At 37.8% G+C, this 26,475-nt stretch overlaps 2 protein-coding genes across 4 annotated transcripts in view; both read right to left on the bottom strand.

Moving 5' to 3' along the window:
• Positions 1–22,622, bottom strand: part of LOC114461283 (multidrug resistance-associated protein 9-like) — a 63,045-nt gene extending 40,423 nt beyond the window's left edge. Inside the window, 10 exon segments of the mRNA XM_028443259.1 lie at positions 340–447; positions 600–748; positions 3,031–3,178; positions 7,559–7,732; positions 8,554–8,790; positions 10,108–10,255; positions 10,681–10,827; positions 11,028–11,173; positions 11,321–11,377; positions 22,399–22,622. Of these exon segments, the coding sequence (XP_028299060.1) occupies positions 340–447; positions 600–748; positions 3,031–3,178; positions 7,559–7,732; positions 8,554–8,790; positions 10,108–10,255; positions 10,681–10,827; positions 11,028–11,173; positions 11,321–11,371 (1,308 nt within the window). The 5' untranslated portion in view covers positions 11,372–11,377; positions 22,399–22,622.
• Positions 14,176–22,370, bottom strand: LOC114461284 (uncharacterized). Of its 3 annotated transcripts, none has more exons than XM_028443261.1 (2): positions 22,302–22,370; positions 14,176–16,486 (listed from the first exon to the last, which is right to left on the bottom strand). In XM_028443261.1, exon 2 carries the CDS (start codon positions 16,460–16,462, stop codon positions 15,122–15,124), a length of 1,341 nt encoding a protein of 446 aa, XP_028299062.1. In that variant the 5' UTR covers positions 16,463–16,486; positions 22,302–22,370; the 3' UTR covers positions 14,176–15,121. The 3 variants fall into 3 exon arrangements, with proteins under 3 accessions (XP_028299062.1, XP_028299063.1, XP_028299061.1); XM_028443262.1 differs by lacking the exon at positions 22,302–22,370 and adding an exon at positions 18,793–18,820; XM_028443260.1 differs by lacking the exon at positions 22,302–22,370 and adding an exon at positions 17,894–18,007.
• Positions 22,623–26,475: the final 3,853 nt, after the last annotated feature.

The raw sequence follows: 26,475 nt of genomic DNA, 5'->3' as shown, positions 1-26,475 counted from the left end.
GCTAATGTCATTGCTAGGCTAATGCTAATACTAGGTAACATTAATGCTAATGCTAGGCAAATGCTAATGATATGGCTAATGCTAATGCCAATGCTCGCTAATGCTAGTTAATTCTAATGTTAATGCTCATGCTAATGCTAATGCTAATGCTAGGCAATGCTATAGCGAGTGATCATGCTAATGGTTATACTAATGCTTATGCTAATGCTAGGCAATGCTATAACGAGTGTTAATGCTAAGCTAATGCAGCGCAACGTGGGCCAGCACCTGCATCCTAAATTGCATTTTCTTCAGGAAATGCTAGTATTCTAGTTCTTCTTGCTTTGAGTGAGAGTTTACCTTTAATCGTTGGATTGACACAAAAGCATCAGCCGAGGCTTTAACAGACAGAGGCAGCAGAGCAAGAACGAATCTCATAGAGTTAAAGATGGCAATGGTTGTGAAAGCCTGTCGTAAGAAAGAAGAGAAGCAATTGTATAAAATGGAACAAGTCTGACAATAACATCTGTACTTGATTTCTCTGTGTTTTACTGTCTTTGATGTACCAACACGTCCTGACAAACACATGGACCTGTGATGTGTGTGATGGTCATACTCACAGCAGACGCTTGGAGCGGTAGACCTAACAAAGTGTGGAGGAGGAAGGTGACCACGGTGGCGACAGTGGGGATGATGCTGGTGATGCTGACGTTGATATTCTGGATATAAAGGACCTTCTGTAGTTGTTGCCTTTCTCTCTTTCGTTCACCTGAAGAGAAAAGATTTGGAGTCTTAGCTGTGGATGCTCACCAGAGCAGTGCTTGGTACGTCACAGAAATCCTAACAATGACGATGATGACGATGATGATGATGTACACACGTGGACAAAAATGTTGGTACCCATTTATTAAAGAAAGGAAAACCCACAATAGTTACTGAAATAACCTCAAACAAACAAAAGTTTGTTTTATGTTTACTTTAATTTGCTGAAAATGTACTAATAAAAATCAGACATTGCGTTTGAATTGTGGTTTAAGAGAATTATTAAAAAATAAATAAATAAATAATAAAAATAAAAAAAATAATAATAATAATAATAATAATAATAATAATAATAATAATAATAATAATAATAATAATAAAACTGGCCAGGACAAAAATGATGGGGTCCTTAACTTAATATTTTGTTGTACAACATTTAAACCTTTTCAACCCATCTCAACTTTTTTCAACCCATTTAAACTTTTTTCTTTTTTGCTAATGTTAAGCTATTGCTAGGTTATTGCCATTGCTAGGCAAATGCAAATCCCAGGTTGATGCTAATGCTAGTCAAATGCTAATGCTAATCAAATGCTAATGCTAGGTTAATGCTGTTTCTAGGCTAATGCTAAAGCTATGATAATGTTATTGTTAACGATAGCTATTGTTAATGCTCAGCTACGTGACACTTGGCACTTATAGTCTTCAGATGGACTTCATGTAAAGTTGTGTAAAGAATTTTGTTTGGTCAAAATATTCACATTGTATTAACGAGTAAAGTTTTCCAGCTAGCTATAAAAACGTAAACTGTTGCATTTCTCAGTCAAAATAAATGCTAACAACACCAAATCTGAGATCCTTGGTTGGCATGTGATTGTAGGAGTATGAGCCAAATTTGAATATGTAGGCCACTAGGGGGCGCAGCAAATATGGGAAACGTATACCTCTTAAATGGCAAGAAAATTTTTTCCTAAATTTGAAAATCTAATAGCCACAGATTCCCCCAATAGCACTGAATCACCTGGACTGGGCCACGCCCATTTTCACCTGTATTTGTGTTGCCGCAAAATCGCAAAAACTGGCCACTAGGGGGCGTTGCAAATATGGGAAAATTAATATCTCTTAAATGGCAAGACCAGTTTTTACCAAGTTTAATGGGTATGACCGAGGGTTGCTCCTGATTCCATCTTTCGAAGTTACTCGTGATTGGTCAAGGTGGGTGTGGCTTATTAGAACAAAAACACCAAACATTTAATTCAGCTGAAGTATTATGTTGAGGGCTGTGAAATTTACAGGGTATATATAAAAGAGCACACAGACCGCCCATTCCAAAAAGTGTGCCAATAGGTGGCACTATAATGGGTGCAAACGCACTTTGGCCTTCAACTTTCACATTTTAAATCACATCTTCATAAACTTCATATCCACGTGTTCACTGCAAATGGCACGTTGGCCTGTGTTCTGACACGTGCCCCAAGCCCGTCATCCTTTGTGACGTACTTTACAAAACCTGGGGGCCGAGTCGCGCGGGAAGGCTTGGTCCCCTTTCATAACTGCCTGCAGTTCTAGTTCTTATTATTGTATTTCCATTCATATTCAGTTGGACCAACATTAAAAACATCTCAATAGAAAACTTTGGACTTAATACTAATAAGCTTAGACGTATATTGGTTATACCCCCATATCAAATATTTTCTTTTTTTACCCGCCGCCCCTAAATTGTTGCAAAAGTGTGTCACAAACACAATATGACATTTTTTTTTTTTTTTTTTTTTTTTTATAAAAGATTTATAAAATACAAGCACTGGATATGGAATCATTAGGTTATTGCAGTTTTTTTAACTTTGGGGTTGGGACACCATGTGGGGTCGCCTAATCCTGGCTCTGATTTTTTTTGCTCGGTAGCTGTGCATTCTGGCATCTGCCAAAGGCTGCAGAAGCAGCGGGGACGGGACTCAATGAGTCTGTTTTTTTCACACAAACTACTAGTTTGATGTAAAGCTGTCCTTACATAGACAGCTTTAGCAAATATCACTTTTATAAGAGTTGCAGACTGCTCTTTTAATGTGAAGAAACAAGAAAGCTTATATATCAATGCAAGAATACTAGAATAGTTTACAGGGCAAAAAAAAAAGTGTGTATAACTTTCAGTAGGGGCCCAACAAGATGGTTTGTACCCAGGGCCTAAAATGTGATGCTATGGCCCTGCATCTACAACATCTGCACCACTTTGTTCTTTAGAGTGTGCTGATGTTACTTTTCATCCAGATGGTTGAAATGCAACTGACTTACTTTCAACTTTGCTCTCAAAACACTCTTCCCAGGCATACATCTTGATCAGTTTGATGCTGTTGAGAATCTCGTTAATGGTGCGAACCCGGCAGTCTGTTAGACGCATCGTTTTGGTCCTGAATTTGGTGATGAGCTTGACCAAGAGAAACTGAAAATAGAACAAAAGATTTACCATTTTCATTTGGGAGAATTAAAACAGATACCTGTAGATATGTTGACTGGCTTTGCTTTGGAAAATGTTTGCTGAGGGTTGGAGTCAAAACTTATCAAGTCATTAATAATTCAACTTGCTGTAAATTCCTTCTTGATTTGTGTTGTAACTTAAGCTTTAAAGCAAATACTATATCTTATTGTTGGCTCTTCCTGTCATTGTGAAGCAAATGTGACTCAGTGTTGGATTGTTCACCCACTAAATAGGGGTGGACTGGCCATCTGGCATACTGGGCTTCGTTCCGGTGGGCCTGTCCAACTGGAGGCAGACCTGGTAACAGGTGGCCAAAATTGGTCAGAAAAGAGTGAAAAGTAACTAAAATGGGCCAAAAGCAGTCAAGAATGGCCAAAAAATTGGCAAATAAAGAGGAACCAGGTGGTATGTAATGGAACAGGATAGCTTAAATGAGCAACATGTGGCAAACAATAGTGAAAAAGGGCAAAAATGTGGAACAAAAAATGGCAAAATGTTGGGAAAAAGGTGTATAAAAGGTGTAAAGTGGTATTTATTGGGCAAAAGTTAGCTTATTTGGATGAAAAGTGGCCATAAAAATTCAAGAAAGGACAAAAATGGAATAAAAGTGTCAAAATGAACTTGCAAAAATGGACAAAAATGGGGAAAAAAAGAGGTATTTATTTGCAAAATGTAGGTAAAATATGAAAAAAATGTCAGAACTTTTAGAAAAGGGAAAAAATGGGACAAAGGAAGAAACAAAATGGCCAAAGGGAATCAGTAAAAAGGGTTAAAAAGTTTCCACCTTTTAATGTTTTCTAGGGGAATAATAATTAAAAGTAAGATATAAAGAGCCACATGTTGAGCGTCACTGACTTAATAACAGCTTCTACATGGTGTCGCTGATAATGTGGTGGACTGGTCTGGACACAAAATGCCAGGGCTGAATTTTTGTCCCAGTCCACCCCTGTGAACTAATATGGAGCAGGAGGTGGGTTTGCGGTCCGATTTCAGCCCACCAAACTATTGGATTCAGCCCAGGGGACGATTTAGCTTGAAGTGGAAAAATTGAAGGGAAAACAAAAATCACAACTTAAAAAAGAATGTTTTACAACTTAGGAACTATTAGTGATTATTGTACTGGGGCACACAATTGATAAATAAAAGCTTGGGGAATGAGGAGGGTTTGAAATTCTCAAAAACTTGACTTAAAATATACATTTAGAGCTGTAAATTCCAGAAATGATTTTAAAGTTATTTTCAGTTTAACTTTCTTTGACATATACAGTAACAGCATGTTGCTCTTGTGCCTCTTTACTCTTCTTTCTTTACATTAAATGTACTTTTACCAAGTCCAGATTAACCATACGGGCAACTGGGCAATTGCCCAGGGGCCCTCGACCTCTAAAGGGCCCGGGGCAGTGAGGGCATAAGGAAACTGTCTGGTTATCTCTTGCTTATAATGTAAACTGTCTGCCGCTCGGAGCCGTCGCATTGCACAGAAACCCTGCACCTGCATATGACTGTGAGCTGAGACCCTCTCCTCAGGCGGCCAGGTTGGTCAAAACCAGGTGACGCAAATCAACCTCTACGCAACTCAAAAAATGCAAACATGGAGAGGCAGCTAATGTAAATGTTTAACCCTTGCTTGTCTGGTTGAATTGTGACAATAGAGGTTGTTTTCTGTTTTAAAACAAGTTTAAATTATCTTAGGACCAAAATGTTTATTTGAGCAGATTATACTGCATTTTATTTATTTTTCTTTCCTTGTGGTGGCTCAATGAAAATGCTGTAAATTGTTTATCATTGTTCAGAGAAAGCTGGCTGATTACAAAATGTTCACATTGCATCACTTGATTGTCCTGTTGAATTCTGAGGTGACAGGGTGATTTCTGTGTAAAATGAGCCAAAGAACAAAATAGTACTTGATTCTATCAGATTCAAGGACTCCTGTTGAGGATAAAGGCATTGTGGAGATCAAATCCTGGGACTGATCCTAGATGCCATTTATCACATGGATTATGGTGGTTTCAGCACTTGGCTCCCGTGCGTCTGGTCTCCGGCTTACGACTCCTGCTCTGCTTATTTCACTAAACTTGTTTTGCAAAATAAGAGAAACCCCAAGGTTTTGTTCAATACTATTGAAAATCTTGTTGCACCCTCACCGTCCCATGTGTCTGCTCACATACAAGGGGACTGTAACAATTTTTTAAACTTTTTTGTAAACAAAGTACAAGACATCAGGGCGAGTATCACTCCTCCTTTGGTTGCCTTGTGCAGTGCATCAGCCCCTGTGAGCTCATGGTCCTCCTTCACTCCTGTCAGCCTATAGGATGTTCAGGTTTTAGTAGGAAAGATGAAACCCTCATCGAGCACTGTGGACAATGTTCCTACTTCTCTGCTCTTAAATGTTTTTGATGTTGCCGGTCCTTGGGTGGTAAAATTGATAAACCTCTCACTTTTTTCTGGCTCGGTCCCCAGCTTTTTTAAACATGCGATAATGAACCCCATTCTTAAAAAACACAATCTTGATCCAGGGGAGCCTATAAACAACTGGCCCATATCTTAACTTCCCTTCATGTCTAAAATCATGGAGAAAATGGTTGCTAAGCAGCTGACCTCATACATGGAACAGCATGATTTTTATGATAAATATCAATCTGGCTTTGAGCCAATCCACTCCACTGAAACTGTTCTTCTGAAAGTTTCTAGTGACGTGATGATGGCCACTGACTCATTACACAGTCTTGGTTTTACTTGATCTGACAGCTGCCTTTGACGCAGTAGATCACAGTATACTGGTTGATCGACTTAAATCTGAGATGGGGTTTTCTGGTGCTGTTGTCCAGTGGTTTACCTCTTATATAAATGGAAGAACTTTTAATGCTGCTATTAACGATGTTATGTCTAATATGTCCAACCTGTCATGTGGAGTAGCCCAGGGCTCTGTTCTGGGGCCTGTTTTGTTTTTATTGTGTCTGATGCCTTTTGGTCGGTTGATCCGTGGTTTTAAAAATGTGTCTTATCATTTTTATGCTGATGATATCCAGGTGTACTGCTCCTTTAATGACTCAGATTTTCACTTTTTTATCTTAGTTCTTAGATTGTGTATCCTTTATCAAAAACTGGTTGTCATCAAATCATCTCCAGAAAAATTCAAACAAAACAGAAACTTTGATTATCGCTCCTGATAAAAAGATCCCTCTTATTATAAACTGTCTTGGTGATCTGGGATCATCTGTTAAAACCAGCCTCAGAAACCTTGGGGTTATTTTTGATCAATCAATGTCTTTGGAGGGACAATGTCGTCAACTGACTAAAAACTGTTTTTATCACCTGAAAAATATCTCAAAAGTGAGGAATCTGTTATCAAAATCAGATCTCGAACTGGTTATACACGCATTTATATCATCTCGCATTGACTATTGTAATTCTGTTTTTACTTGTTTTAAAAAGTCGACCCTAAACAGACTCCAGATCATTCAGAACGCTGCTGCCAGACTTTTATGCTCCCAGAACATTCCACATTACCCCCATTCTTTCTACTCTGCACTGGCTCCCAGTTAAGTTTCGAATAGAGTACAAAATAATAGTTCTTACGTTCCGAGCGTTACATGGTCAGGCCCCTAAATATATCACAAACTTGTTGTGCCCCTACACTTCAGGGCGAAGACTTTGATCCTCAGACCAGGGTCTCCTAAATATCCCAAAAACTAAATTTAAACCCGAGGAGACTTGGCTGTGGCCCCCAGACTCTGGAATAACCTGAGTCTGGGGGCCAGACTCAGGTTATTCCACGGTCTCTCCGTGAGCTGAACTGTGTGGACACTTTTAAAAAACTGTTGAAGACTTTGCTTTTCAGAAAAGCTTTTAATTAACTGGATTTAATTTTTTTTATTATCCATTTGTGTTCACTTTTATGATGTAAATGCACCCATGTTTTTATTATTCTATTATGATGTTGTACTTGTATTTTCACTTGTAATTTTATCTGCAAAAAGCGCTATAAGCTATAAATAAATTACTTACTTAACAAGAGGACATAGCTGTGCATTTGTGTTTCTATGAGCATTTGCACATCTGTACATCAAAATGCACTTGATGACAGTTAGATATTGGTATATTAATGTATATTACTGGAATGTATTTATTCTTTTGCCATATAGTAATCCTGGGGTTGTGATGATGGAGCCCTTGAATATTGTTGCCCAGGGCACAGCGAAGTGTTAATCTGGACCTGACTTTTCATTTTGAGCTGCTGTTTGTATTTAACATTTCAATTCATTCACTTTTAAAGCACTAATGGTGATGATCCTTAATATAAGTCATTAGAAGATGGTTAAATTGAAAGAGTTTATGACCTACCTGAGCAGGGATGAAGACGAAGTAGGTGCCAACCCCAGCGAGAGCGGTCAAACCCAGGACAAAACAGGCGTAGATGACACACACAACAAGCAGCACAGGTGCCGACAGCACAAAACTCCCAAACAACACCGCCTCAAACAGTTTGTGGCCATCAGTGGTTAAAACGTTTATGGCCTGGATTAAAGAGAGAGACAGAGGTCAAAAACTATTTATATGTGCTACACCCTAGGTTCCCAAAGTGGGGTGCGGGAATGTACGTGAATAAAAACACTGACAACATTGGAAACTAGAATGTAAATAGATCAGTTAATGTTAATGCTAGGATAATGCTAGGTTAATGCTAATGCTGGGTTAAAGCTAATGCTAGGAGAATGCTCATGCTAAGCTAATGCTAAGTTATTGCTATTGCTAGGCTATTGCTAGGTTAATGTTAATGCTAGGCTAATGCTTTTGCTAGGCTAATGATAATGCTAAGTTAAAGCTAATACTAGGTCAATGTTAATGCTAGGCTAAAGCTATTGCTATGCTAATGTTCATGAACCTCTGGATCAGAAGGAGACCCATCTACCATCTGAGCCACGGTCTCCCTCAATAAATGACTTAAGTTTGATTGACCTGCACAACCCAAACTCGCTCAGAGGTTAAGGACAGAATGGATGAATAATGGAGTAAGAAGTGAAAGAACAAAGGGTCAGGATGGGACTGAATTATATTTCCCAGTCATGTAAAGACAGTAAAATTAGCCGCAAGTACGGTGTACATTTTAGGACATCCTCAGGTCTCAGAGTGAGGTATCAGGTATCAGAAAAATCTTTATCATTTGTCAGACCAAACTGATTCATGACTCAGCAAAACCTCCATCAAATCTAACAGCCTCACTTATCAAACCAAGCGCCGTCAAATGGTAAGGTCTCAGGCTTCAAAATAAAAGTCATCAGACTCAACGGCCCAGACTTACTCTCGTATCCGAAGCAACGCATATTGATCATCAGTACCTCGCCCATTGAAATGCCGCTGTGCACTCGCAGAGAGATGATCTTCTGAAAGCCCAAAGAACAGAAAGCTCCCTTCAGTCTGACAGCTGTGCGTAGGTTCAAAGCCCACATCAAGGAGATGAAGATGCTTCTGAAGACATCTGTGATGAACAGGCCCAACGACAAAAGCACTCCATGTAACACTGTGGAGTCCTCAGAGTTCTCAGTATACTCAAGGATCTCATGAACCAGGACTGACTGTGGAGAGACAGACACACAGGTCAGTGATTTACTGACCTCTTTAGCACGTTTGCTGTGGCAGCTTCACTACATTTCATCTGTTTTTTTTCTTTTGATACATTATTATTTATTATGTTTCCACTTTGTGATGTCACAACACGGGAACTCCTCCTGACAATCCTGGCTCCTCCTACCCTATAAGAATGTGAGCTCCTCCTTCTCAAACTACCTCACAGATAAAACAAACATAGCGAAGCCAGGAATCAGTTTGTAGTAGCCGTCATACCACCTTGTATCGCCTTTATGGGATGATCTCACGTGTTTGTGACCCAATGCAACGCAGCGATCGGACAAAACAATGAACTATCGTTTTAAATGAACTAATCGTGGTCATAAGAGGTGAGGAGGACAAGAAAGCGGTATGACATCTTGTGTGAGTGTCTGAAACAGCTGACTGAGCTGAAAGTTGAGAGTTTACTTTCCTGCGGCGCAGCTTGTGCGGTTACAATCAGTTCCATTTTTAGTAGCCGTTATACCGCCTTTTATCGCTTTTTTATGATGATCTGAAGTGTGTGTGACCCAATGCGATGTAGCGGTTGGACAAAATAATGGATATGGTCTTAAATGGACTATTTCCATGGTCAGAGGAGGAGGAGGAAGACTGTCAATGATTTACTGCACTGCTGCTGTGATAAACACACACGCTGCTTCAGCATGTGTGTTTCACATACATTTGCATGAAGGCCCAAAAAACAGCCCGTTTTTAGGAGCACTCTGAAACTGAATTTGGGAAAAGAAACCTCAAATACTTGTTGGGGTTTTTAGAACAACTAGAGATGGGTGAAAAGTAGCACAATACTGGACCTTATATTAAAGACTAGGTTATGTAAATAGTGTCTGTTATCTGAGTAAAGCAATTTTATATTTTCACTTTTGCATTTTTTCCTCATGAATTTATGAAAGAATGAAGTATCAGCTTTAATGGTAGAAGTCAATTTGTATTATGCGTGCATGTGTTCGGCCTTTCTTTGGTGAATGTTGCCTTTTTCACACAACAATCCTTTAAATTAAGAAAATAGAAGTTTTACTGTCACTGCACAATGTAGTGAACAAGAAAATAACAGTTGCAGTGACCGAGGGTCTACCTTTTATTCTAACCTGAGAGTATAAAAGAGTTCCTGTGAATACATGTTGGCAATGTGGTGAAAGAAACCACCACTAAGAGGATTGGGAGAACATGCAAACGACTGATAAGTTGCAATAACAAAGTCACTGTTTTGAGTCAAAAAACACAACAAGATGAATCCATTTGTTCAAACATGGATGGATACTCACTGGGCCCAAGAACATCATTGCCATGGCCAAAACACCAATGACCACGGAGAGAATCAGCCGAGTTTTCTGAAAGCGAACGATCACACGAGCCAGGGAGGCCTTTTCAATGCCAACCTTTGCTACTTCTTCCTCCCAGAGTCTCTGAAGCCTGTAGAACACACATCTGGACTTATTGCAATGGTTCAGTCATGCTTTACATCAATAATCCCCATTCCTTCATTCAGCTATCACTGTTGACCACTGATCACATTCTAGATATTATCATTCAGAGTTAGCGCTCTCTGATAATCCTCCACACTGCAAAGCACTTTAGTGAACCTACTACTACTAGATATTAACTAACACGTCAAGGCGTTAACAAATAATCTTGACATCCCTGTTTACATTCTTTTCTCATCTAACTTTCCTGGCATTTTTCATTTATTTTTCCAGAGAAGGAAGCACTAGAAAAGTGTTAATTGATTTTGAAGCACATTCACTAACACTAGAATAGGGAATTATCTGACAAATGTTTGTGTTTTTAGCTCTAACTTCTAAGGGTAGGATAAAGGTTTAGCCCTGAGAGTCTGGGACCTTTCTCCAGCGGTGTCAGAGGAATCTTGTGAGGACAGGCTGAGAGAAGACAGGTCCAGTTTGTCCTTGAACATGGCCCACATCATGGGGGTCATCCAGGCAAACGTGGTAAAGGACAAGAGCCCTGCATCGTCCAACGGATGAGTCCTTAACATAGAAACAGGCCAACATCAGCCCTGAACAAAGCAGGCAACACATATGCAGGTAGACGGTAATAGAAAATGTACAACTTTTATTTTACTACAATGACATAGTGAGATGGACATATTGGTCATTAAAGGGAACAAATACAACTTGTTGGCTGACAAAGGATTACCAAACAGTGTGAATGTTTTTAAGCAACTGACTTTGATGAAGAGCAGCGAAAAGGCTTCAGGGTCTGCAGGCTTTGGTGGTATTTATTGTGTCTGGAGGCTTTAGGACTGCAGTCCACATCAGTATCCCCCACGTTGGAAGCCACAGATTCATCTCTCCACTTGAAGCCATTTTGTGTCTGCGGAGAGTTTGGAAAGATGAGTTGTGTCGTAAACAACAAAAGAGGGTTTTCTGTTATTTTTTGGTTGAGTACAGCTAGTGAGTCTGAGAAAGCTACTCATTTATCCACTTCTGGAAATGTCCGGAATGCTTGCTGACCACTTACATTTAGGATTTCTTGGTTCCCGTTCTTCTCAAAGGAATACTCTGTCTTCATTTTGTCCTGAAAGAGGACAACAGGCTCAAAATATCACTGAAAACACTCAACTAATGTAGGCGTTACGCATCATTGTGTCTGTACCTGGACCCTAACTGATGCACCACATAAAACTATTACAAAGGTTTATTGGGCTTGTAGAAGCTGAATTTTTTCTATTTTTTTTAAACAGTAACAATATTTCATCCAAAGGTTGTTCTCATCCACTATACTGTATGTCCTAAAGACTTTTCCAAAATGAAATTTTTTTATGTTGACAAGGCAACGATGTATGTTGATATTGTGACTTTCACAGGAACACAGATTATAGCCGAAATCAGAGTGACCGCTTACTGTATAAATAAAGCAGAACAAAAATGACATCAAGCAAATCACTGTCTTACTTGTCTGACAAAGAAACACAAGAAATCACAGTAGAAATATATAATTTAAGAAATCCAAAGCCCTCAATGCAATTCGCAAAACTTTTCAGAAGTTTAAATATCAGGACCATTTGTCAACAATCTTTCGAGCTGCATTCGTGACAATATCCATATCCCATGATATCCATAACTCATGATATGATATAATGAGATATGGATATCTCATGATATGGATATCGACAAAGTAAAGAGAACAACTTTGGTAAGCCAGTTTCCATGCAGTAAAATAAATTTAAAAGTAAATCATGTTGATATATTTTACGACAGGATTAAAAAAGAACCAGAGGTGACAAGTAACAAAGTACAAATACTTCTATACTGTACTTAAGTAGTGGTATATGTACTTTACTTGAGTATTCATTTTTTTGGTGACTTTTTCAAACAAATATCTGCACTTTCTAGCTTGCGCTCATCTTTGTGCTAACATGGAGAAGAAGCTATGCTAGTCAACATGCTAACATGGAGGAGAAGCTAGTGCTAGCCAACGTGCTAACATAGATACGGAAGAGGATTAGGGCTACTACAAAAAAAAAAAAAAACAGAGCCAATAATGAAAGAAAGAAAAAAAAAAAGTAAAAAAAAATGATAAAAAAAAAAACCAAAACAAAACAGCGAGTGAGGTACGTAAGTACGGGAGTAATCTTTTTTTTCTTGATTATTTTTTTTTTTCAGTCCTGTTTTTTTTTTGGTAATTTTTTTAATTTTTTTGTCTTTTTTTAATTTTTTTTTTTTTTTTCTTTTTGCGGGGAAGCCTTCAAGCTCCTCCCACACAAAACACAGGTGGAGACAGGCATCGTGTTTCTGAGTGGAGGAAGAAAAAGAGTGAAAATGACCAAAATTTCTGCGTGAGCGAGGGGTTCCAGAGGAATGTGTTCTCTTGATGGAAGAACAAAAGGTAAGTACAACAAGATATTTGTATTTCTGGGTTTAAAAAAGCATGGTGTCCAGGCGATACAATCAGCACATGCTTCTTTGTATTTAAAACAAGGATTAATTCCACTATTTTCGTTATATTTTCTATCTCTCCAGGATGAACTTGATGAAGTAGTGAACACCTGGAATTCTCACCAAATTCGTGCACAATCAAGACATGATTTGGTTACAGGATGACTAGCCATTATGTATTTATACCCAGAAATGCATAATGCTGAAGACAGACTGAAACTGTTTGTTTGGAGGAGTGTACTCCAAAAAGCCAGTTTCCATGTGATGAAACAGTGTTTGAACTTTGCTGCCTCTTAATGTCGGAAAATGAATGGGATGCTCCAGGTGATGCTTATGCTGCATGTGGTTTGTACATCCAGTTAAGAGAAAAAATTATGCAGTAAAATAATGTGTAAAATATACAACTATTGTTCTCACACTATAAAATAAAAATCCTATACTTTGTGGTAAGCCAGTGTCTGTAAAAAGACGCATTAATAGGGAACCTACATTACTTGTTAATAAAAACTTAATCTTGATTTGCATTGCTATATTGTGTATGATATAGATGCATGAAGCCATTTTATTTCATCTGGCAAGGAGGTTTTCTCATTAATTCCACAGTTTTGAGTATTTTGTTTTTAAATGGAATGGGAAAAGTCTTGCTACAGTTATTTATAACAGTTGGAAACAAGTTTGAAATACAAAACATTTGTTTAACTGATTGTTTGCTTTTTCAGGTGTGACTTTACACAGCATACACACAAGAAATGTTATCAAGCATAAACACAACAAAGCCCAAACTAATCAGTGAATGCCGCTAAAATCTGGATGACATTGCATGTTGTTGGTGTTTTGCCCTTGAAGGTTGATTAAAAGTTTTCACTCAAACTACATATGAATTGAAACAAAACAAAAAGTGAGACTTAACAGCCTTTTACAAGAATGTTCATTAGTGTTAGAAGTGCTTTTGTAATTAGAAGAGGTTTTTTTAATCAAATGCTACAATATCAGGGAGATTGTTTTAGATTCTTTTGTTTTAAACTATATATAAATGTGTTGACTATCCCAGTAACTAAAATAAAGAGTAAGGAGACGTGTGTACAGGAAATCTGAATTGTAATTATTTATTATTAAAACAACTGAAAATCACCAGACAAGATTTGACATTCTGATATTGTGAAGGTTGTTGAAGACTGTGCTAAGATTTCTAACATGTATCATAAAGGGCACGATGGAAATGCAGGAGAAATCTCAAAATGTTTTAATTATCAGTTTTTTTGTGTAATACAATTCAAAGTTTCAGCATCAATTTTAAGAAACAAAACCACATTTTGTTGAATATAGTGTTTTTTATTTTCCATTACAATTGTTAAAGATTTTAAAATATTTTGTTTCTATTAATAACAATTACACAGCAAAAGGTGTTTCAACTCAGCCTCAACAATGGCTCAGCTTAAAAACTACAAATGGCAATGGTAAAATACAAACCCTGGTTTAAATTGCATCTGTGAATGGTTAACACATAAGAAACAAATGACAAGTTTCATATCCAAGTAATTTGTAAACTTCACTTGAAAACAATACAATAACTTAAAATTGAAATAAAAATGCACAAATTTAAATTATGCGCAATAATACTGAAATGTCAAACAAAAACAGTAAAAATCAAACTTCCAAAAAAATACAGCTTTGGTTGCATGAACAATGACATCAGTTAAACCAGTCTGTAAATTCCAAAAATATTTTTAAACTTGAGTCCAAAGTGGTAAATCAAATTAAACAAAAAATACCTGAACTCAGTGGCAAAAAATAGTGCAAATAACTTGTCAGATTCTTGTAAATTATAATACTAAAAGGCTGTTGAGAGTCTTCTGGAGCAAAAATTAAGAAGTTTGATTTCTGACTCTTTGTATTGCATTTAAAACTTTTCATCTATATCACAAAAAAAGGGTTTTTGACACAGTTCAATTTCAGTGCATTTTTTGGCCCACATTTGAGTGCTGGTCGAAGGTCTGAATTGTATTTTCAGCACTAAACAATATCCATGACCCAAACATTGCTTCCCAGCACTGCATTAATTTGTCGTAGTAGTCAGCTATGTGAAGGATTTTGCCATGTGTGTGCAACAGGCCTTCTTGTAAACTCGGACATATCCTGAAATTCCACATAGATGCTGTCTGTTACAGTAAGATCAGACCCTGCGCAGAAGCGAAGTAATTTTGGGAGTTTTACATCATCTAACTCTCTTATGTATGTTTTTTAGACGACTACCTACTTCTTTTTGCTTTGGAGATAAATCCTGAGGAAACTTCAGCAGCTGACAGACCTTTTTTTGTCGTTGGTCTTAGGTCAGACAGCAACTTGGTAAGTTCTTCTGGACTTAGAGAAAGATTATCATGCGTTACGTCCCTCCAGCAGTCAATAACAAACATTGTTTTTTTGGACGAGCTCTTTGTGAGCTATCTCTGCAAGTCTCAGCTGTGATCCTTTTCCAACAGTTATAACAGTCAAGAACTTCTCGTAGATCATCAGTGTCTACTGATGAAAAATCCTTCACTGCTTCCAGTAAAACCTCACATTCTTGAGTGCTCACAAACTGCAGAAAATGAATTTTAAGATCGCTGTACACACATTTAAAAAGCATTTCCTCAAGAAAGGGAAGAGCAAGTTGGTTTGGAAAATACTGGCAATCTTGATATCCTTTCAAAAGGATTCTGCCAACTGCCTTCCATATCTCTGCAGAGAAATCATGGCTAATAAATGGCACCATAACTGCTCCACCGAGTGTGCAACGCTCATAGAATTCATGCCAGAAGCAGCTGAGAACACATCTCAGTAGGCCAGAACCACTCCCTGCCTCTTCAGAGGTGTGTGGAAGTATCCGTTTCACCTGCAGTGTTTTGCTCAAAATCTTATCATCAGAGAAAGCAGCAATCATGTCTTGTAATGTGTTTGAGTTGTGGATAGTGATTGTTTCTACATCCTGTGAATTATCAGGACTGTATGGCTGAAGCACACCCTCATATATCAATGTCTCATCTGTATCTCCTTCAACATCAAATATTGGACCAAATGGAACTTCTGACACACCTGAAGATTCGAGCACAGAAGGATCACTGTGTAACGCCCACATGACCTCTACTGTTTCTGCTTCACTGATCTCAGTACTGTTTTCTGAAACAAGGATCACCTCTGATGTCTCACTGGCCTCATCATCAGCATCTTCTTTTGCCTTTGTTACGATGTAGAAACGCAACATTGTTAGCCGTGTTGCTTCATACATAGTAGCCACTGATTTGAATGTCTCATCTGTAAGGCAATTCTGTTTGAAGTCCCACAACTCAAACTCAAAATTGGTTTCGAGCCCTTTGGGAGATGTTCCACTTGGGGAAAAAAGTGTCTTTCCTTCCTGCAAAATGTCCCTTATTCCTGCTTCAGCGCTAATCTGAATCTTTCTGGTGCCACCGTCCTGCTTAGTCTTAACTTGTTTGGCAAGTTCTCCATTGTTGTGTATCCATCCCAATTCAATATTTCGTGTTTGTTTTTTCTTTTTTGTTTGAATAGTTGCTACAGTAGAGCTCTTTTCCTGAGAATTTTCCTCTCTTGATTTCATCTTCTCGCGAAGCTTATCGAGAAGTCCTTTCTTTCTATTTGAAAGTGGCCGCTTGCTCTTGCAGAAATTTAAAAGGGCAATTCGATCTCCATAAGATGGAATATAGTTTGCCAGAACTTTGTCATCCATGAGACAAATGACATCAATGTCGATCTGGAGAGAAAACATGAAAGAGCACATTTGAATCTGAGCAGAACGCAAACAGTAAGATTGTTCATGCAATATTCTCTAAACTTCATAATAAACATTGTACTTGGTAACATTTGAACATATCTGTTTTACCCATACAAGAAGAATATTTCACTAATAAATATATATATACACATACATTTATATACATGTATAATAGTAATAGAATTTTAGTGAAATTTGAGTTTTCATGATAGAACATTATTTAATTTGACTCTTTCAGTCAGTTATAGGCCTGTAGTGTACATTACTGTTTATTGGATGAGTGGAGTCAAGTTAAACATTTTATTTAGTATTTAATTTATATTGTGCATTGTTGAATAGTCACAGCTAAATACATGTTTTCATGTATTTTCATATTTATTCTTTGACACATTGATATAAATATATGCAATTGCAATGTGCATTGTGCATTGTTTGTTTTTAATTGATTTATTATTTGAGGCATTAATATAAATGTATGCAATTGCAGTTTAATTTTATTTTAGTGTTGGTTAGTACACATTCATAACCATAAATGACAAGTTATTAATAATTGGCATAAAACTTTATTTTGGTGTTTCAGTTTTATGCCTTGGTTTTCTCATTTTCGTTTAGGGACAAGAATTTTCATTTCTGTGCATCTTTAATATATATGCACATACATACACACAGCTATAGTGTCGGTTTAATAAGCATTAAAATGTGCAAGATTAAGTTGTGTGAATGCAAAGCAGGGATTCCCTGAGAACAGCTACATTATGGACAAACATGCTTGTGTATACTGGGCTGGATGTTAAACCTTTCACTCAGTGTCTCTCAATATTCCGATAAAAGCCCGTTCCAACTTGGTAAAGCTTTGGTTTCCCTCCTCATTGTACCTTCAACCAAAGACATCTAAATGATAGCTATGGCTTCAACATTACTGTTAGTAACAGACCAGAGCCATGTCGTAAAAAGACACACATGTCGCAAAACATTAACACGTGCCACACCACCGGAAACGTACATGCGCCTAAACTTCTCAAAATAAAACGTAAAAACCATGCGCGTTCAGGAAAAGACTGAACTGTGCACCAAAGCTAATATATTAGCTCACAATTCTCCCATATACAGTATGGACGGGACATGGTGCTATGAACAATTACATAATTTACATTAGCGTAAAAGACAGTTCCTATCGCTCTAAAGTTGGCACAACATCATCCATGCAAGAAAACTGAAAAGTATTATCTTAAATGCTAGCTAGTAAAAGTATAGATTTAAGTTTAAACCAGCCATTAGAGTGTTTTATCACAGGTTGTGTGATAACTGCTGATTGTATCGCTATCACCGGCGGAGGGACACCATGCTTTTTTAAACCCAGAAATACAAATATCTTGTTGTACTTACCTTTTGTTCTTTCATCAAGAGAACACATTCCTCTGGAACCCCTCGCTCACGCAAAAAATCATTTTCACTCTTTTTCTTCGTCCACTCAGAAACACGATGCCTGTCTCCACCTGTGTTTTGTGTGGGAGGAGCTTGAAGGCTTCCCCGCGAAAAAAAAAGTAAAAGAAAACAAAAATAATGAAAAAAAATTACCAAAAAGAAGAAACAGGACTGAAAAAAAAAAATAATCAAGAAAAAAAAAAGATTACTCGCTGTCTTGTTTTTTTTTTTTTTTTTTTTTTTTTTTTTCATTACTGGCTCTGTTTTTTTTTTTTTTTTTTTAGTGGCCCTAATCCTCTTCCGTACATACAGGCGAAGCTAGTGCTAGTCAATGTGCTAACATAGAAGAGAAGCTAATGCTAGTCAACGTGCTAACATGAAGGAAAAGCTAATGCTAGTCATCGTGCTAACATGGAGGAAAAGCTAGTGCTCGTCAACGTGCAAACATGGAGGAGAAGCTAGTGCTCGTCAACGTGCTAACATAGAGGAAAAGCTATGCTAGTCAACGTGCTAACAAGGAAGAGAAGTTAGTGCTAGTCAATGTGCTAACATGGAGGAGAAGTTAGTACTAGTCATTGCAGTAACATAGAGGAAAAGCTATGCTAGTCAACGTGCTAACATGGAAGAGAAGTTAGTGCTAGTCAACGTGCTAACATGGAGGAGAAGCTTGTGCTAGTCAACGTGCTAACAGAGAGAAGTTAGTGCTAGTCAACATACTAACATGGAGGAGAAACTTGTGCTAGTCAACGTGCTAACATAGAAGAGAAGCTACGCTAGTCAACATGCTAACATGGAGGAGAAGCTAGTGCTCGTCAATGTGCTGACATAGAGAATAGGTGAGTGCTAGTCAGCATACTAACATGGAGGAGAAGCTTGTGCTAGTCAATGTGCTAACATAGAGGAGAAGCTAGAGCTCGTCAACCTGCTAATATGAAGAATAAGTTAGTGCTTGTCAAAGTGCAAACATGGAAAACAAGCTAAAGCTAGTCAAGGTGCTAACATGGAGGAGAAGTTAGTGCTGGCCAACATGCTAACATGGAGGAGAAGCTAGTGCTCGTCAATGTGCTAACAAAGAGGAGAACCTAGTGCTAGTCAACGTGCTAACATGGAAGAGAAGCTATTGCTAGTCAACGTGCTAACAGAGAGGAGAAGCTAGTGCTAGTCAACATGCTAATATGGAGGATTGTGCTAACATAGAGGAGAAGCTATGCTAGTCAACATGTTAACATGAAGGAGAAGCTAGAGCTAGTCAACGTACTAAAATGGAGGAGAAAGTAGTGCTATTCAACATGCTAACATGGAGGAGAAGCTCATGCTAGTCATTGTACTAACATGGAGAAGAAGCTATGCTACTCAACGTGCTAACATTTAAGATTTAAAGGAGACATATCATGCATTTAAATCCTTCCTTTTTTACATATAAATCATACAGTTATGGTCTATATAAAGCGGAACTGCAATGCTTGGGTTTGAATTCCTCATTATTATAGCTCCACCCCTTTTCTACCCCTTTTCTGATGTGCTTCTGAGAGCAACTCGTTTTGGTGTGGTCTCTTTAAATGCAAATGAGACACTTCATACCCCGCCCCCTCTCCAGATTACAGCGGTGACATTCGGTTCAACTCCCTGTTCGGCCATTTTTGTAGTTTGATAGAAGAGATACGATTATGTAGCGGCACAGAAAATGTTTATTCACACGTTATTTACAAAATGTCAACAACAGAAGACTTGTCCATCCAGCCTTACATGTTCGAGCCAGAGTCAGACCCAGCGGAGCGAGATGAAAATGAAGATGATGAACCTGCAGAACCCTAACAAGTGAGCTAACACAAGCACCGTTGTAGCGTGTAGCAGCACAAGAAGCTGCTTGTCATTTTTCTAACTTACAACGAATCATTCTACATGCACACGCACGGACATGATAAAGACTTGTTGAAACATGTTCGGGCTTAAAAAGACATCGGCTTCATTCGGGTTCGAGTCGTGTTCTCTCAGTTTGGGGCCGATTAAAGCTCTACTGTGTGCATCCTCCGCACGCGCGTGTGTCCTACGAGTGTGTGTCTGTCTTTTGAATAAAATGTTATTTCTTGTCTATACTGTGTATGTGAGTATTTATTAGTGAAGGACCGATATATATATATATATATATATACACACACCAAGCATGAGTAACTCTATAACTACATTCATCATCACCTTCACCAATTCAACAAATAACTTTGAGCTTTAAAGAAAGGCTGGAACAATGAATAAAAACAACAAAAAACCCAGCTGCAGCTTTACTTCACTAAATTTGTCCCTCAGATAGTTATACATTTCCAAATTTTCTGCGTCGGTGACGCTCGCTCCACGAGATCCTCCTATGCTGTAAAAAATTGCTGGTGTGAACCCTGACGTGTATGTGATAGCCAGTCTGGATTGATGGATGGATGGATGGATGGATGGATGGATTGATGGATGGATGGATGGATAAACAGACACAAAATGATAAAAGCACTCCTACTGTGTTGATCATTGTCTGGTAAATCAAGTAACTTGTGTTGACTTCTGCTCTGATGACCTTTGTTACTCTCTGATGATGTTTTCTACCTCAGGCTTGTTTCTACATGAGTTGCTCGATGGAGTTAATGATATTTATTATGTGCGAATAACTAACCAAACACAGCCAACGGTTGGTTCACTGTGATAAACCACACTGCTGTCTTATTCGGCTCTTATGTGTGTTTAAGAAAACATCTTGTTCTCTGAAAAAAACAGAGTTTAGAAGTGTATGCAGCTTGTCTTTTACTGGAACAGGAGTTAACATAACATGTCGGCTGGTAAATGATGTCAGTGTTTAGACATGTTTTCACACGTTCGTCTTTGTTCACCAGTAGAACATTATCTCTGGATATAACACATTCCAGCAGTAGTTGAAACTCCAGTTATACTGTGTATCAATGGAAGTTTATTCACTGTGATCATTCTCATGTTCATTTTTATTGCATGTTTACATTGAATCTTTTGATGGGAGATTGTTTCAGTTTTAGTGTTTTTTTTTATTTAAAGTTACCAGAATTATTTTTCTTTTAGTATAGTTTCAGACAGAAATAATCAACTCATTCCTGCAGTTTTACACTGACTTGCTCTTTTTGAAGATAAATCAATGATTAGACAAAAGAATTTTGAATTCATTGTACATTTTGAGACTCATTTAGTCTAGTTTCTACTTTAGACAAAATACTTTGTGTTTTAAGACTAGTTTTAGTCTACCTTTGTAATTAGTCACAGTTTAGTCTTAACCAGGTGAAAATTATAGTAGATAAAAACAATGTGGGGAAATAAATAAAATAAATAAATTGAATACTAATATATATATATATATATATATATATATATATATATATATATATATATATATATATATATATTCACAATGTAAAAACCTAATCTAACACATGAAAAATGAGTTATCAGTGAAGATCAGCAGTACACACGCACGCACACACTTGATGCTCGATTAAAGATTTTCATCTTAGTTTTTCGTGAACAAAATTTTTTAAGTCACAATAACTAGCCTATGACTAATTTGAAAAAACACATGGTAACAAAAACTCTATCAACAATTACTTATATTTTTGTTAACTAATGAAAACAAGAGTATAATATCGTCAAACATGGGATGAAATCCAATTGTATTAAGTTGAATTATTTATTTTTATTTGAATTATAAATTTTATTAAAATTTTAGTTAAATTTTAGTCAAAAGATTGTAGATCACATGTGCCAAACTCAAGGCCCGGGGGCCAATTCTGCCCTTCAGAGCATCCAATTTGGCCTCCAAGAAAAAATAAAAAATGACCAAATAACCATGAAGAATCAATGTGTGAAGTTGTAAATAGAGTAGATATCGCAGTACCTCAAAATACGCAAATTCAATGAAACTATTTTTATTGTTTGTTATTTTTAGAAGCAAATTGTTGAAATAGCTTTCATTTTTTCCCAAATCTTACATTTTTTCTCCAATTCTTCCACAAAGTTTCCCCAAAATAAATAAGAATTCATCATAAAATCAAGGTGATACGTCCTGTAACTTCATCCATCAATTTACAGACCCGGTTGTTCCTGTTTTTCAGGGTCGCGGGGGTCTGCCGTTGCCTATGTCCGGCTCTTGCTGGGCGCTAGGCGTGGTTACACCCTGGACAAGGTGCCAGTCCATCGCAGGGCAACACAGACATAGTCAACCACTCACACTCACTCCTACTGGCAATTTAGAAAAACCAATCAACCTATCAGTCAGATTTTTCGATTATTGGAGGAAACCAGAGTACCCGGCAAAAGTCCACGCAGCACAGGGAGAACATGCAAACTCCACACAGAAAAGACCCACCTGTCAACCCCAGGGCTTGAACCTAGGACCTCCTCGTTGTGAGGCAGACATGCTAACCACTAAGAAACCTCATCCATCGAATGAAAGCACACCATACCTGTGAGAGGAGCTGCAGTCTGCTAACACTCAGGGATCAATGCAGAGCCACAGAGCAAAGGTTCCTCTCCTCACTCTGCAGAGCACAGCTCGCTCCAAATGACAAAACTCTCCAAATCAGACCATGTGTAGAAATGACAAGGAGCGCAGGGAGGAATGAACACACCCATTCTGAGCACACACACACACAAGCTTACGTATTATTCCAAAAGGTCAGAGGTGTTTTCTTATCTTAATAGGTTTTAAATATGAGATGCTGATGTAAGGTAGCGTCACTTACACACGTGAAGGGGGCGTGACGCAGACCTGTGGTAGTAAATGTTTACATTCCAAGACTGTATACGTAGAGGGCGTGTGCACTGCTGCTGGCTGGAGCCACAAATATACAGTATATACACACTAGATGATTTACTCACACTGTTAGACAATTTGGAGCGATGTAGCAACGTGGCAGCCATCTTACTTCAGACAGCTGGCCCCGCTCATTACATCCATGTCAATGGAGCATATACTATTCAAGTAACCTTAACTTGATCAATTTTCAAACGGTTTGTGTTGTTATAAACGCCAGACATACAGTAGCTGTCAATTATCCCATTAACTTAAATTGTAGGCCCGAAGCAAACCCAACGTTTTGGTTTTTTTTACTATGTGAATGATTGAATGTTTGAATTGTGTCTGGGTTCATTTCACTGCTCAGTCCATAGTGATGGATATTTCGTACACCTTAACTTGGTAAAAGTGATACCACAGCATTCGGTATGTCTGTTCGACTCATTGGGACATCCATCAGTCAGGGTTGAAGTCAATTTTAATTGTAATTAATAATGAATTACAGTAATGGCATGATTATAATTGTAATACTTCAAATCTGTTGCTGTTGTAAACATAATTACATTGTAACTGAGTTGAGATAATTGACTTTGTAATTGTAATTGCCATGTTGCAGTTCTATGTACAGTTCAACACATATATAGTTAACAGTTATTAAAATATGTTTCATATCAAGCTTTCATATAATTTACCATTTCAAAAAAATGAAATCGAGGTGTACACTGACACAAATAAGGCTCAGATGCCCACACCAAAAATATTAAAAGCAATATTTTCATTGATTAAGAAGCCTAACAATGTAACCAATAGCTAGGAAAGACAATAGATGATAGATGTTTGTTTTTAGTGTATTTTACAGCTGATTTAGGACCAGTTAGCATAAGAGATGCTAACAGAAAGCTAACACAAAAGGAAGCTTTACTTTTCTTAGGTTATTTATTTCAGGCTCAGTAATTGAGAACGTAATTGTAATTGACTTTCTAAAGATAAAAAAAATATTCTAATTTAACTGTACCGGTAATTGGAAAAAATGCTGGTCACTGTAATTGTAATTGAGTTGTAAATTGAACATGGATAATTGAAGATGTAATTGTAACTTAAATATGTAATTGACCCCAACCCTGCCATCAGCGCAGTTGTTCCCAAATAGTGGGTCACAAAGGGGGGCATGAGTCGTCCCACCTTTCCCCCAATTATTATTATTATTTTTTTTTGGCTTTTTTGTTTATTATTAGTTTATTTTTTGATTCACCTTGTCTCACCCTTTTTGTTGGAATTTTGGTTGGGTGGGGGGTTGAAAAATGTTGCCTCTTCAAAAGGGGGTGCGACAGAAAGAAAATTGAGAACCACCGTGTTCTGCCATCTTTTTCAGGTATATGTCTGAATATTTCTTGTATCATAGCTATGTGTGATTTATGTTGTTATTGTAAATGAAACATTTTGGAAATCGATTGAAAACTCACTAAATAATTCTACTTTGAGATTGTGGAGTAGGTCTTCCCTCCATGTACCAACAAATGCAAGCCCTGTACCAATAAGATGTACGCTAGAAGGTGGTGTTTAGAGCACATCCAGTGATGGACTGCATGGAACATGTGTTTCAGGAATCTCTGACACAGTGGGATTGCCAAGAAAAGATGGGACACTGTGTTATAAACACAAAACCTTTGTAAAAAATAGCCAATAAAAAGTTTGTGGATAAAGAATACTGCAGGAGTCCAAGTTACCCATTGACAGAATACATGACTACACAGGCTGTGTTGAGTTAGATTTCAGATATGATCTTCACTTTTCAACAGGCGGTGCACACACAATGTACCAGGGTTGGGGGTCAATTATAATTGTGTAATTGATTATTAATTACAATGAAGGCATAATTATAATTGTAATTTTAAAAATCTGCCGCTGTCGTAATCATAATTGAATTGTAATTGGGTTCAAATAATTGACTTTGTAATTGCAAATGTCATGGAAATTGTCATTTGTAATTTAATGCAAAACTGGGGAACCATGTTACAGTTCTACACATATGTAGTTAACAATTATTAAAATATGTTTCATGTTAAGCTTTCCCACATTTTACCATTTAAAAAAAAAAAAATTGAAAGTGACACAAAAAAGGCTCAGACCCCCCAAACCAAAAATATTAAAAACCTATATTTTCACTGAATAGGAAGCCAAACAAGATCACCAATAGATAGGAAATACATTAGATGATGGATATTTGTTTTTAGTGTATTTTACAGCTGATTTATGACCTGTTAGCATAAGAGATGCTAACAGAAAGCTAACACAAGAGGAAGGTTAACTTTTATTAAGTTATTTATTTCAGGCTCATTAATTGTATTTGAAGTTTGGTAATTGAGAATGTAACTGACATTGAGGATAAACAATAATTGTAATTTAAATGTAATTGGAAAAAATTCTGGTCATTGTAATCATAACTGAATTGAAATTGAAGATGTACGGGATGGTGGACTTTGTTGGGGGGCGGCGATAGCTGTTTGTTGGGGGGCTGCTGCTCTGGCGCCGGCTGGGGCTGTGCGGTCCTGCTGGGTTTTGGCTGGTTTGTGGGCTGAGGTGGGTGGGCGCCCTCGGGGGTTCCCTGTCCTGCAGGGGTGCTCTTGGGGTTCGGCGGGCCCGGCTGGGCCGGTCCTGGCGGGGATCTTTCAGGGATTTTTCGGGGGCTCTGCTGTGTGGCTGGGCCCTTTGGTGGGGGGGGGTGTCTGGGGCTCATCGTGCGGGCGGCATCAAGAAAAGTCGATCTGGGGTGCTCGGTCGGTGCAGCTGGGGGGCGACTTGCAGCGTCGCCTTGGTGCCCTAGGCGGCTATGGGCGTGGTCGTTGTCCCTGGGGGGCTGCTCTTTGTACTGCTTCCGTTTCGGGTCCTTCTGGCCTGGGGTCCGGTCCCTGCTGGCTCTGGGCCCGCCGGTTTAACGGGCCCTGTTGATCATACTAAACCAACTACACTGTGAATAAATACAGAATTTCTTTTAACATGAATTTATATGCAAATAATTATCAATACTGCAAATATTGCTCAAGCAAATCACTACTTTCTTTAATTTTTTTTTTAGGTCTCCTTACTCTTACAAGTGAGCTCAGTCTGTATATAAATAACATTTGAATAGATTCCTAATGTAACATGGTTATTACTTGCTGATTGGCTCAAAGTGTTTTATCATTCAGCCATTGATTCATACTAGATCAGTGTTTCTCAAATGGTATCACTCTGAGACCCACATATGCCACGGTCAATAAATCGTGACCCACTTTTTTTTTTTAATTCAACCAAACAAATTTTGTTTTTCAAAAGTAGCTGTTGAAAACACACATATATAATCTTTAAAAAAAAAAAAAAAAAAAATCTATACATTTTCCTGTGCAACATGCATTTCACAGTATGCTTGTCAAAAGGAAAGTTTCTTTCAAGATAAAAGACAAATCCAACATGAGAGACATCATTGACTTATTTTTGACCAGCTGTCCCCGACCCACCCGGTAGGGGACCGCGACCCACTTTTGGGTCCCGACCCACCAGTTGAGAATCACTGCACTAGATTAAGGGATTTAAAAAATAAAGACACACACAGGGGACAGTATTGGGTCCCATGTTGTATATTATCTATAATAATGATTTATAATTAATTTAAGTTTAACATTTCATATTCTTTGCAGACAACACAAATATGATTGGTAATGATAATGATATAGAAACATTAACAGATCAAATAGAAAATGAATTA

The sequence above is a fragment of the Gouania willdenowi genome, chromosome 3 (assembly GCF_900634775.1).
Source record: "Gouania willdenowi chromosome 3, fGouWil2.1, whole genome shotgun sequence".
In the NCBI taxonomy this organism is placed as follows: domain Eukaryota; kingdom Metazoa; phylum Chordata; class Actinopteri; order Blenniiformes; family Gobiesocidae; genus Gouania; species Gouania willdenowi.
The sequence above is the reverse complement of the archived record's forward strand: the minus strand, read 5'-3'. Positions and strand labels throughout refer to the sequence as shown.